Source organism: Acartia tonsa, chromosome 12 (assembly GCF_053477335.1).
Source record: "Acartia tonsa isolate MP-2025a chromosome 12, ASM5347733v1, whole genome shotgun sequence".
Taxonomy (NCBI): domain Eukaryota; kingdom Metazoa; phylum Arthropoda; class Copepoda; order Calanoida; family Acartiidae; genus Acartia; species Acartia tonsa.
Genome location: NC_137271.1, coordinates 25,360,444 through 25,374,133, shown reverse-complemented (window position 1 = coordinate 25,374,133; position 13,690 = coordinate 25,360,444). Strand labels below are relative to the sequence as shown.

At 31.6% G+C, this 13,690-nt stretch overlaps 2 protein-coding genes and 1 long non-coding RNA gene across 6 annotated transcripts; all 3 read left to right on the top strand.

Annotated features, from left to right (window-relative positions):
• Positions 1-155: 155 nt before the first annotated feature.
• LOC145334656 (spastin-like) lies at positions 156-2,572 on the top strand. The gene is made up of 6 exons (XM_080180203.1): positions 156-359; positions 680-789; positions 988-1,032; positions 1,499-1,672; positions 1,983-2,152; positions 2,400-2,572. Exons 1-6 carry the CDS (start codon positions 222-224, stop codon positions 2,555-2,557), a joined length of 795 nt encoding a protein of 264 aa, XP_080036329.1. The 5' UTR covers positions 156-221; the 3' UTR covers positions 2,558-2,572.
• Positions 2,573-2,618: 46 nt separating this feature from the next.
• On the top strand, positions 2,619-10,138 carry LOC145334658 (spastin-like). Of its 4 annotated transcripts, none has more exons than XR_013884901.1 (12): positions 2,619-2,772; positions 3,096-3,186; positions 3,450-3,512; positions 3,902-4,028; positions 4,184-4,243; positions 4,697-4,767; positions 5,618-5,679; positions 7,161-7,255; positions 7,932-8,042; positions 8,598-8,654; positions 8,888-9,493; positions 10,094-10,138. XR_013884901.1 is itself a non-coding variant. In XM_080180204.1 (11 exons), the coding sequence occupies exons 1-10, from the start codon at positions 2,712-2,714 to the stop codon at positions 8,637-8,639; spliced, it is 783 nt and encodes a 260-aa protein (XP_080036330.1). In that variant the 5' UTR covers positions 2,619-2,711; the 3' UTR covers positions 8,640-8,654; positions 8,888-10,138. The 4 variants fall into 4 exon arrangements, 1 of the variants encoding a protein (XP_080036330.1); XR_013884900.1 differs by having other exon boundaries at positions 10,068-10,138; XR_013884899.1 differs by having other exon boundaries at positions 10,064-10,138.
• A 1,593-nt stretch (positions 10,139-11,731) lies between these two features.
• LOC145334659 (uncharacterized) lies at positions 11,732-12,269 on the top strand. Its single transcript, XR_013884902.1, has 2 exons — positions 11,732-11,809; positions 12,156-12,269. It is a non-coding gene; the product is annotated as an uncharacterized LOC145334659 (long non-coding RNA).
• Positions 12,270-13,690: the final 1,421 nt, after the last annotated feature.

Genomic DNA, 13,690 nt, shown 5'->3' with positions numbered 1-13,690 from the left:
TCATAAACTAACGTAATAAAATTTCATTAAAATTTTAAAGTCCTCAAAGTTGTTAAGTCAATTAACGAGTAAAAAAATGTACATTTAGGTGATCAAGACAAAGATTGCGCTTGTGTGTTTCATTGTCGCGTAAAAACTTTTCAAAATTTCAGAATTTACGATGTCAATCTTTTTGATTAAATAGATTTCCATTACAATCCAAAGAAAAGAAACTTTTAGACATGGCAGAATTTACAATATCACATCCAAATGTGAAGAAACAGCAGAGTTATGCCCAAGAAGGGAAACAGTTGATTGTTGAGGCGCTAACTATTGATGAAGAGGCCAAAAGCACGAATGATCTCGGCAAAAGACTTAAGGTAATACACATGATGCACTGGCAGGGATAGGGAGGGGGTTTGGCCATAACAACTTTACTGTGGGCTGAATTGTAAATTTTCCTATATCATTTAAGTTCCATTTTCTTCTTTAGGCTTTTTGTCTAATGAATGATCCGTTTACAATACTAAAATATCTTACTATTGTTTGAAAGGGTGTCTACACAACAGCTAATTTTTTGTAGACTAGAAATTGTTTATGTTTACTGGCTAGTTATTTAAACAAAATCTCACTAAAGACCGAACGTCAATTTTAGATTTTTTTATGGGTCAACCTAAATAACATAATTTACGAATTTTAGGCCGTCCCATTGTACAAGGAAGGTATTATCCTACTGGAGGCAGCTATAGAACTCCACCTTCCGCCTAGACAACACAATACTCCCGCTCTTAACAGGGCTCATGATCTCAGGAATACTTTCATTAATAGTTATCTTTTTGCTTACTAAATTGCAGTTACAACATATATAGGCCCTATAAAGAAAAACATTGCTAAAGCATGATCAATTTAATTCAATTCAAATGAAACTCGTTTCACTTATTCTGGTCATAAAAAACATCAATAGTTTTACTCCTTAAGTTTTGCTATTAATTGAAAGGATTTTTAAAGATCGAAAGTAAAGAAAAATCTTGTTGATGCTAAAGAAAGATTAAGGTACCTATTTGATTTGTTTAAAGCTTAGATTTTTACATTTGCAGATGATTCCTGTAACATTTAGGCGCAATTTAGAAAGCTTAGCAACTCCATAATCATTGCTAGAAAGTCTGTATGTAAATTTTGAATATGATGAATTTTGACTCTTATAAAAAAATTTTTAATGATATATGCATCCTTCTTCTATGTATTTTTAGAATTTAGATTTTAAGACCATTAGGCTTAATTTTATAAGCGAAGCATCTCAATAATGAAGAGTGAAGACTTGTTATTTTATTTTGTTAATGTTTGTTTGTTAAGACTTTTTCATACTGGTTTGTGTACCTAGGTCTAAAGTAAATTTTTATGTAAATTGGGAATGTGTAGTCTGCTTTTAGTACTGTAAAAATCATGATATCATCCATCAAAAGAAAATATCATACATTTTATGTAGGTTTTTTCATATGATTATTTGCTGTTTATTTAGGTTTCTTGAATCAGAACAAAGAATACAAGAACGAAAATCTGCAGAATATCATGGAAACACAACAAGTAGTCTTATAAAAATCTATGACGAAGACAAGCCTTCTTATTCGACGAATAGGAGTCGAACTCGTTCCCCAACTAAACCATATCTACCTGCCTTGCCCGGTCAAAATAGGAATGTTTTCTCATTGTAATGAAAAATCAATGTTTTTTAACATCCATCTAAATATTAACTTATAGATACGTAAAGTTTTGGCTGTTTTATTTATTATTTATTTATTTCCCTTATTATTACAAAAAAAAGGTATAAATAAACTCGCACGGCTAATCAAAATATTTTTTTTTTTAACGAGAGCTAGGTATATAGTTTAAGCGATATCGTTCGGTAGAGACAGATAAACAGGCAGACTCTATGTTACTCTTTTAAAAGGTTAGGAATAACCCTTTCATTATTATATGAGAAAAATAAGAACCCCTCATTATAGAGCCGCAGAGCTAAGGGCATTGCGAGGAGAATTACGGTCTACCAGTAACAATACTCATAACAGCAATAACTTAACCAGTCATATTCGTGACAGCTCACCAGCAACACTCACACAAAACAAAGCTGACAGAGAGAGAAAGAAACTTCTGGATAAATGTTTGTCAATGAAAGGTAAAGATTTAAATCTTGACAAAATTCTCATAGTGTTTGGAGTATTTCCTATTGACTTATTTTCAAAAATATTTTGTAAAAGAACAAGGGTATATTTTCTACAAGAAGCTTCAGTTTTTAAGGAGATTTCTCGTCAAAGACAGATATAAGTTACTTCCATACAAAGATTTTATATGAAACTATGCTGCATATATTATATAATTAGCAGCTTTACATTCTCATTACGTTTAATGAAATACCTTTTTAGGTTTGGATCCGAAGTTTGTTGAGTCAATAATTGGGGAGGTGATTGTAAAGAATTCAGCTGGAGTCAAATTTGCTGATATTTCTGGGCAAGACAAGGCTAAATCAGCCCTCAGGAAAATAAATATCATTTGTACATTTTCTTTTAGAGAATTTAGATAAAATGAATTTCTAAAAAATTCTAATCTGCATGTTTAAGCCCTTCAATCTTCATTAATTTGCTTGTCATATTCCACTAGATCTATGTCTTATGTCATGTTCTTGCTATTGTCTTAAAGATTGAAGCTGTAACTCTTGATATTCAAACTGTAGAGAAATGGTTGTTCTTCCTGCTTTGAAGCCAGAGCTTTTCACAGGATTAAGATCGCCTGCTAAAGGTAACGCTCATTTTGTATTTTTATGTATAAAATTATTAAATACCTTTACAGTTAGTCCTTTTGTCCTTTGAACCTTCCCAGGACCTATGAGAAGCTACACTGTAAAGGAAAGCATGTAGATTCAGCGGTTAGATAGATCCTTTAGTACAGAAAAACAGACAGGCAGACAGAGATCTTTATACTTTATTATAAGGATTTATATATAAAAAAAAGTTACCAATAATGTAGTTGGATAGCTTCTGCGCTGTGTTATTGAACCACTTAAAAGATTGATTTTTTAGACTTTCTAAATTAATTTTAAGAATAAATGTATTTCTGTACAGGTTTATTGTTGTTTGGACCTCCTGGAAATGGAAAGACATTGCTGGCCAAAGCTCTGGCAACAGAATCAAGTTGCCACCTTATTAATATCAGGAATAAGATCTTGTATAGATTTAGATATTAATCACCAGAAATAAAAAAACAACAACTTTAAAAAATGTTACCTACCTAAAGAACACCAAGAATATTGCATGAAAAATTTCTTTTCTTGTCTGACTGTTTAGGTTAAACGCCTGATATTACAGCATTAGAAAACATTTTGTCATCACATTGATTAAGCCAAGATTCGAACCGATAACCACTCAATCATCAATACTTGCTGATCTAATGAAAATAAACAAGATTTTGTATGATAGTGCAAGCAGCTTAACAAGTAAATGGGTGGGCGAAGGAGAAAAGCTTGTAAAAACCTTATTCAGGTAAACATTAAAACTTTTGGCAAGTAGCAAGTAATGGAGAGGTCAACGAGGGTTAGATTAATATACAACATTCTCTTCCCTCTAATATTTACAAGTTGTTAAAAACATGTGAATGGATGTGCAAAGTAGTGGGCGAGAGGTATCCTCCCCCTAAAATACTTATAACCTTTTCTGGACCTTCGAAAAGCTTACTGTAGAAATATATCGGTCAGGCATTTTCCAAGATCTTAATCTACATACAGACAGACATACTGTTATATTTGTACAAGGATGTGTTACTGACAATTAACGTTTGTAACAAAGATTGACAGTTACTAGAGCATTTCATTGATAACTATGGAAAAGAAGGTTAATTTGAGAAAATTCATAAAATTATTTATTTTATTTAGTGTTGCTCGAAAGATTCAGCCCTGCATTATTTTTATGGATGAAATTGACTCCCTCTTGTCTTCAAGAAGGGATGGAGAGAATGAATCGTCCAGAAGAATTAAAACCGAGTTTCTTTTGCAATTTGAGGTCAGTTTAATTACGCATACCTAATAATTATGTTTTCTAAAAAACGTTCATATTACCTATTCTTTTTTACGTGATTTTTGTAGTTACAATTGATGTAGGTATTGTACTATATGCTGTACCTAAGAAGTTTTAAACTAATGAATTTAAATTTTCAGGGTATGTTAACAGAATCTGACGAAAAATTGGTCGTTTTAGCGGCAACAAACAGACCACAAGTAAGATCTATTTTATCAAGAACAAATATTTGTATTTATGTAGAAGAGCAATCATATCACACTATTTTTTAAGTGAGGTTTGTCGTATGAAGCTTAAGATTTCCATAACTACTGAATTTAGAATATTAGGTTTAAATAACATCTAAAAGACTATTAACCCTTTGATTTTACGACATTTGGAAGTTCTAACTGATATTAATATATTAATGAGTTTCGCCTTTGATAGGTCAAGCCATTCCCTTTACTCTTACTTTAATGTCACGTGCCAGACATAGCAGCAGTAGGTACCATTTTACTCTCTATTATGAGTATGACGCGATGTAGACCAGACCTGTCCCTAACACCTCCCAGACAGCAAGTAGACATGCTATCATTTTAATAAATGCTGCGGGTTTCTATCTTCGATTGAAATACACACAAAAAAAAGAAAAACAGAATTGAAAAACTATTTAGGAACTAGACGACGCTGCTTTGAGAAGATTTACAAAAAGAATTTATGTTGAAATGCCGGATTTTGATGGGAGGAAAGGATAAGCTATGAAATTTAATAGTCCTATTTATATATCATGTAGTTTTCACAAGAAGATACTAAAATAATAAAACAAGGGAGAAAGATCATTTTTTAACGCCAAAATTAGTATTTTAACATTGACTGAATATCCTTATTATAAAGTAACAGGATGTTTGTGTGTTTGTCTGTACCGAAGGATCTCGCTAACCGCTGAACCGATCGGGTTCTCCTTAACAGGGTAGCTTCTCATAAGTCCCGGGAAGGTTTATAACTATTTTCTTGGGGGGTGGGACACCCCCAACCCCCCCAAAAAATGAAAAATCTCCACCCCCCCCCCCAAATTTTGTTTTTTTTTTGAATTTTTTTAACTAATATTAAAAATGAGGGGGGGGGGGGCACCCCCCCCAAAAAAAAATATTTTTCGCCCCCCCCCCCCTAATTTTTTTTACTTTTTTCTTTTAAAATCTGAAATAAGAAATTTAATTATTAAATTCGACTCTCTCCTCAAGTGCCCCTAGAGGCCTCTAGGGGCGTAGCCGCTAGTCTTACATAAGTTGTAATCTACTTGAGTTAATCTTAAAATCAAAACTACATGGTAAAAATGTATTTCTCTTTTTTGAAATGCATTGTGTAAGTACACCTAAACTAATTAAATAGTTTCCTTTTCTCTGTGTACATGTACCTATGCAATTGGCATGAGGTAAAATGTTTTACCGATTTTAAAAACTCAATTAGTGAAAAAAGACATTTAAGATTTAAGTTTTAGATTTGAAAATATTATTTACATGTAAGTTAGAAGTAAATTCTAAATACTCAATAAAACACAATTTGAAAAATAAAATATTAAATTTATGCTTAAACAGAAAATCTTTATTGGCTGCTCTGCTGAAGAAAAGTGGATCACCTTTATCAAATAGTGAATTAGGAATGTCAAATATGTTTAAAAAGATGATTTATATTTTTTGTAAGAAATAGCATTTGACTATCTCTCTCCCACTAGATTCTCATTCTAAATAATTTTTTTCTTATCTAAAAACTGTCATCAATTTTGAGCCTGTTAAAAAAGTGGAATTTTTTACCTTTTTCCATTAGGTTTCTCCACATTTGGCCTATCTCTGCTATGATTTTTTTTTAAATGTAAGAAATTAATTTTCAGGGTACTTGAATTGGTTGAATGTCATGTGTCGCAGCAGTAGGATGTCAGTTTGTATGAAATTTTATGTTTCTCAGCGGTTGTCTTTCCATTTCTAAGTATATACAATACAGGGTGAGTCAGAAAAAACTGAGTTTTCCGATTTTCTTATACAGCCAGTAGGAATATGGAAAAAACAATTATAGGTTCTTGTTCTCTATAAAAATAGGTGTTTTTAAATATCTCTGAAAACAACGGCGCTTTTTAGAGCATAAAGATTTCAAAAAGTGTGTGTGATGACTTTTTCGGCCATTATTTTGTACTTTTTAGGTAGATTTATTTATAATAAAAAATGTCTACCATTCTAAAAAGATAAACAAACATATTTTTGATTATTAGAATTTTTATTCAACAAATTCTAAATATTTAACATCTTAAAAATACAATTTATCTAAATTAAATTATCACATTATAAATCAAATGTTTTGTTGTAATCTATTGTTAAGATTTAATACCCCATGACCGGAAAACCAGCTAATGACCGGAAACATTTCATCTTGTTACCTAAATTCCTTCCCCCTCCCCCTGAATTTCCTCTATATTTGGTGCAAGACTGAATTTAATCTCCAAAATCTCCGCCCCCTTTTGACAAATTATACTTGTGTGTTATAATCCATCATAATAACTTCATTTAAATAGGGTGGGGTTTCTGAAAGGCATTTTCATTTTAAAAATTAAAACCTTGATAACTTTTTTATCTTAAGAGATTTTTTTGTCAAATAAAAAGGTTTTTTTCTTTTTACTATAAGCTACGTCATTATAGAAGATTCTTTTAAACCACATGCATCACAATCAAGAAATATGAAAAAATGACAAATTGCAGTATTCTAAAAATGCTTGTGTGAGGGGCCAAAAAGTATTTCACCTTTAAAACTCATTAAAGTACTTTTCTTAGACCTTTTTCTAAATAAATATTGAAATTTTAAGATTTTTTTTATACAAAATAGATGAGTTATTTTGATTTTTCTTAATCAACAATTTTCACACAAGGCATTTTTTGACACCATATACCTATCATAGAGGCCGCAGTTTTAGAGATAATGAAAAACACCTTTTACAAGTTTGATTTGCTTTTGTACAGAGAACAAGGACATATAATTATTTTTTCTGTATTCCTTCTGGTTGTTTCTGAAAATCGAAAAACTCAGTTTTTTCTGACTCACCCTGTATCTTTAACTCTATTTTTTCTAATATCTGACAATATGATGTAACAGAGAAGTTATCCCGTCTGACAGATGGATATTCCAACAGTGATATAACAAATCTAGCAAAAGATGCGGCAATGGCTCCACTCAGAGAAATGTCACAGGTAGGACAAGCTTCCCTGACATGCTTAATTTTATTTCCGTTTAAGTTATATTAACTTACAGACAACACTTTTATTGTTACTAGCGGCTACGCCCCCTAGAGGCCTCTAGGGGCACTTGAGGAGGAGAGAGTCAAATTTAATAACCCAATTTCTTATTTTAAATTTTTTTTTGGTGGGTGGGATTTTTCATTTTTCGGGGGGGTTGGGGGTGTCCCACCCCCCAAGAAAATAGTTATAAACCTTCCCGGGACCTATGAGAAGCTACCCTGTTAAGGAGAACACGATTGGTTCAGCGGTTAGCGAGATCCTTCGGTACAGACACACAGATACACAGACACACAGACATCCTGTTACTTTAGTATACGGATTATTAGTAGATGTGTAGCCACTCCCAGTAGTCAATGTTTCTAAAAATAAGGGAAAATGGATATTACATTTTAAAGAGCCAAATATCATCATATTTAAAATTGATTTACGGACTCTGGTAATGATTTTAGGGTTGCTACGCTTTCTAAATCAAACCTTACTTAGACAGGAATCAAAATGCCCAAATTAACGATATCAGTTATCAGTTGCGGACGAACGGACGGTCCCAAATTAAAGAAAAATATTTCCTTTGAAAATGTAGGATTTTTCATGATCTCTCGGATAAGTTTAGAGGCATGTTTTTATTTAGGAAGAAATACTGAACATGAAACCAGAAAATATGAGAAAGTTGAATTTGAATGATTTTGTGAAATCCTGCGAACGAGTGAGAAAAAGTTTGAATCCCGCTTCCTTGGCCCAGGTCTCGATCTTGTAACGTCATGGCATTATTTAATACTTTATACCTACAATGTTTATGTTTAGTTTATATCAAAATATACGTTCATACCATAAATCCAAGACAAGTCCACTAACAGTAGAGAGAACAACTTTAATATTTGTATATAAGACTCAAGGACGTTCAAAGCTTTTTTTTTGGTGTGGGGAGAGTTGAAAATTTTTTTTTATGTGAGAAATCGAATGTATTTCCAAAATTTTTGTTGCGTCGTTGTTTATTAGGGGGAGTTAAACACCTCTTAGGTCGTCCTTGATAACTGTGGATAAAAACAGGTTTTTAGACATAACCAAAGGAGCATGATTTAGGAAAATAGGCTGAAGGGGATAGGAAGAAAAATATCATATATGTAGAATTTGTCATAATCCAGGATCTTTTATACCTTGTCAGATAGTAACATATAATAATTTAATATCCCGAATTTCCTAAAAAAAAAACAGTGGTTAAATTAATAATAGAATATTTTCTTAAAATTAGACAAATTGAAAATCCTCGAAATTACATGATTGAACTTGTCTTCAGTATGTTAAATGGAACAGAGACTATGGAGATATTTCTACTTGATGCAAACAAACACAGGAATTACAATAATGACTTTTCAATGTAATCAAAATAATTGGTACTCAAATTTTCAAAATTGAAAATAAATTCTAAGAGGATATTACCAAAAAGGAAATACCTACCAAGTTAATTTCATATTTATAGCGTTGTTTTCAAACATAATAAAAATCGTGTAATTCTCAATATTTGGATTATACTTGGCTTGATTTTGTTTAAAAGTGCTTTTTTTATTAGCCAAATTGTAATAACAGAAACTTCCACCAATACGAAACAGCAGAAATAAAAGAAAAACCAGTTGTTTCTTTCCTGTAATCTGGAAACTAAGGAGCCATCTGTGAACAAAAATTAGAACTACAATTGTAAATTCCTACTTCCAATCCGTCCAAGAAGGTTAAACAGTGATAATATAAAATTATGATGCCATTACTAACATTTTTAACTAATATTATTTATTTTTTTGTGATATTTAGATATTTTAGTATTTTCCATTAAGCCCAAGAAAACTATTACGCTTTTGTACTTTGATGTGTCAAACTCTAATATTAATGAGTTTATTATAAAGCATTTTTCGAGATATTACTAACTTTATTTCGATTGTAATCTTTCCCTTATATTTAGGTGTCATAATATGAGGATAAGTAGTTTTTTTAAACAACATTTTTTTGTATTCTTCAAATTTTGAATATTGTTTCCTTTGTCATATCGCCAAATAGAAATATTTATATGTATTGGTTTCTTAGAATATTTTATTTATATATGTATTCACCTAGAAATTAGCACAAAATACCACTTACTGTGACTTATTGATGTGATACACTTTTTCCCTTCCATGCAAGATTCTTTCTATGTAAATTAGGGTGGGTCGATTTTGGAATTTCACATAAGTAGACATTGGCAAGGGTTACTGGGCCAATATAAAACTCTGTGAAGCTTGAAAGGGGTTTTGTAATCCAAAAACAACGGGCTCGCGGGTGGTATAAAATGTGCCCGCTCCCTTTAAAACCCAAAATTTAAATTCCTTCAAACACAGGCATGTTTCATATTAAAATGACCGCCTTGAAATGCTGATTACGAATCTAAAAACTATTTTTATTAATAATGCTCCTAGTTCGAATAAGTTCTCATTAAGTACCTAAAACAGCTGATTTAGTCAAAACTATAGGTTTTTTGCACATCATTTAAGACAGAATCAATATTTTTCAAAACGGTTTTCAGATTCGTAATCAGCATTTCATTGCGGTCAATTTGATATGCAACATGCCTGTGTTTGAAGGATTTTCAATTTTTGGGTTTACAAGGGGGCGGGCACATTTTATACTCATCGCACCCGTTGTTTTTGGATTACAAAACCCCTTTAAAATTTCACAGGGTTTTATATTAGCCCAGTAACCCTTGCCAATGTCTACTAATGTGTAAATTCCAAAAAGATAGCAAATCGACCCGCCCTAATGTAAAAGTAAAGAAAGAAAACCTGACTGTTAAAAACTAAATGTGATTTCAGATGTAGCCTATAAAAGCCCTCATCTTTAAAGATGAAAAAAAGTCAGATCTTCTTTAAGAAAGAAACATCATGAAAATGAAGATAATGAAAACCTGGAGACAAAGGCTGGCTACATCAAAAAGAGGAAGCAGTTATTGCTTGTGCGTTTTAGGTAAGATTTTGATAATACCTTTTCCCCTATGTCTTGAAACCGATTAATATCCGCTGGATTAGAACCGGTTCTCAGCCATACTTACTGGAAAATCATGTTTAGAATCGTGTTAAAGACAATTTTCCATGAATATTATATAAAAATCGTAAGATCAATTCAGCCCCTCAATCTTTGATTGTTTATTTACTGTTAATTTTCTTGTTTATTTCAGACTACTGCACCGTGGTAAACTATGGAGGGAAGGTTATTTTGGTGTCCGCTCTGTTTCTGAATTCAGATTTATACACCCTAGTACCACCATATGTTTATAATTAAAACAGTGCAGGTAATGAATAATGAAAATTATTTTATATTCTAATAGGTAATATCCACCTTTTAGGAGTGATGAAAAACTATTTTGTTGTTTTTGTTAAATAGTAAAATAAACAAAAAAATCTAATCCAGTTTACCTAGTGATTAAAAATGAAAAAATCTAGTTGGAATTGTCACTATAGAATCATAATTTTTTCCCATAAAACCATAGTCGAGCTGGCATTCTTTCCTAATTTAACTTTATTTAACATAAGCCTAGTTCATTCTAAAAAAATGTGTAACAACTAGGGTTGGCAATCCGAATCCGAAATCTGCCCAAATTTTAGCCAATTTTTTAATCCGAATCCGGAATCCGTTTTTCAATAGCGGATTCGGATTCTTAATTGGTAGGCTAAAATTAGCGTCTTGAGTTTTTTCTTTCAGCTCCGCCTTTTTGAAGGCAAAGATTATCATCATTATTTATATCTTAAAATTTGGTTTTATTCTCGGAAGTTAATTATAGAGAACACAAAGAAAATTAATTTTTAGGACATATTAGCACTTAAATTTTTTAATTAAAAAAAGCCTTTAAAAAATATTACTAGAATCAGGAATCCGCGGTAATCCGCCTTTTTTTTGACGGATTCTTTTAAGAATCCGAATCCGGTCCAAAATTTTGACAGATTCCTATACCTAGTAACAACACTGCTTGAAGTTGCTTAACATCACTTGCTCTCGTTGGTGCTTAGTCCCCTTTAAACATTTTTTTTTTTACAGGTGAAAACTCTGTCTGGCCGTAGTAGTAATGCTTTAGTAAAGGAAAGGATACTTATATTAATAGAATATTTTTAATAACAAGCTTAGTTTTATTGTAATTTTCATAGGTACCTATCCTATTTAGTAAAAAAAAATCTTTTTTATTGAGCTCCTCATTATTGGGAGACTTGACATATATCGCAGGAGGGTTTTATGCTATTTTGTTTTTATTAAAGTCTTGTGATTTGTCTACCCCCTTCCTTACTTTTCAAATACCTAAATGTTATTGATAATATTCAAGATAGCTCAATGCACTGCAGCCAGAACAATAGACAGACAGACCAACACATTACACTTGTAGACAAACTTTACATTTAAAAATTCAAGTATCTAAATTTACAGACATCAGACCTCTTAATGCTAGAGTAGTATTGCTGTGGTAGAGAGAGATTTTCAACTTTATTAACACCTTAGGTCAGTAGTTATTTTAGAATTCTTTTTTGGTAAAGATAATTTAGAGAATATTTATTTATTGCACAAATACAACTGTTTTCTTTTATTTCAACCAATTGGAATAGTAACGGCTAACTGCTGGCAGCTTTGTCGTTTTCATTTACTTGAGTGTCTAAACGTTACAACCACTAATTGTAATCTACAGAAGGGGTAATTATGTGTGCCATCATTGGGGATGTTTAATATCTGCCTGTTAAGTGGCTAAAACCTAATTGGGTTGAGCCAAAAGTTTAATATTTTAATTTTTTCAAGATTATACTAGAATATTATTTGAATTATATAATATATATTTACTTATTTGCTTAAGGTTTTGTATACGCCTGATGCTTGCTCCATACTGAGACACAGTATCAACCCCAAGTATACACTGGAGCAACTGCACGCTTCAGATCATTTTTATAGCAGAAAACACTAATACAAGGAATTTATATATTTGTCAATTTATATTGTCAACAACTAACTTTAACAAATTAACATATGGTTATTGTAGATGGGGTGACTTATGACTATGATTTCGAAACCGTTTGATATCCGCTGGATTGTAATCAGTTTTCCGCCGTACTAAAAATTATGTAAATCATCGTATTACAGACAGTTTTCCACGAGTATTAAAAATGATATCATAAAATTAACACCTACCAGTTTATTTAGCCCTCTCATTCGTCCCCTGAGGGCCAAGAAATTTGGTTATAATATACAATTTTTAATTTTAATATCCGCGGAAAACTGTATAATACGATGCAACAAATAACTGTTATAGACTAGTTTAGCATTGAAGGCAACCAACCCTCTGATTAAATGACCTTTGCCCGATGATGAAGGTTCTATAAATAAAATTACACAATTATGTCCGGCCAAGGAATAGTTGATATTTGGGCAAGTCATTTTATCTCTCCAAAAATATCAAAAGATTGCCCGAACCAATAACTTACCAGGGGTGTATATTCTGCACAAGATTTTTTTTCCCTTCTAGTTTTTTCTCACCAAGTAGGGGGGGAAATAGAAAAATATTTAAAGAACTCTAAAGGTATTTTATTTATTTTATCCCTCCTACCACACATTTTTTTAGTTTTTTTCACCAAGGAGGGGGGAGGGGGATTGGAAAAAATGTTTTAAGTTTTCTTAATCTTTAAATTTTTTTCCCTCCAACCACTTATTTTTTATTTCCACCCTTCCCCCCCCCCCCCCCTAAGCCGGGGATCCCATGTAGAATATACACCCCTGTAACTTACCCAATTGGGATGCCTCATACTGTTAAAAATGACGATAATCCTGTTATACAATTTTCTTGGGAAATTTCAAGTGAATAATAAAATTTGTTGTACTTAGAAGTTGATTTTATTAAAAACGTCATTTTTAAAGTTATTGTACCTTTCATATTTTGAACGTATTGTATTTGAAGTTGTACTTTAAAACGTGAAAGAACTTTTTTGTCAGATTTTTAACAGATTTTATTTTCATATTCTTACATGAAAAGTTCTGCAATTAATTCTTTTACATTTTTATGGTAATAATGTAGGTAAGGAATGCCTTAGTACAAAATAGGCGTAACTTATTACCATGAACAGTTAGAACTTCCTAACAAAGATCGTCCTATCAAAGTGTTGGTTGTATGCAATTTTGAGGATGTTATCAACCTTCCCAAAGATATTAATCAGTACATGTTGAAGAATTTTTTAATCTTGCTGACTTATGTTTTCTAAGAAGCAAAAATTTCAAAGTATTTGGGGTTTTTTCATATCAAATTATTCGGTTTTTTGTTTAGTGTGAAAGTTCAATATAAACTAATGACAAATATATAGGTTTGCTTTTTTAACAGAGTAAAAACAACATAAAAATCAA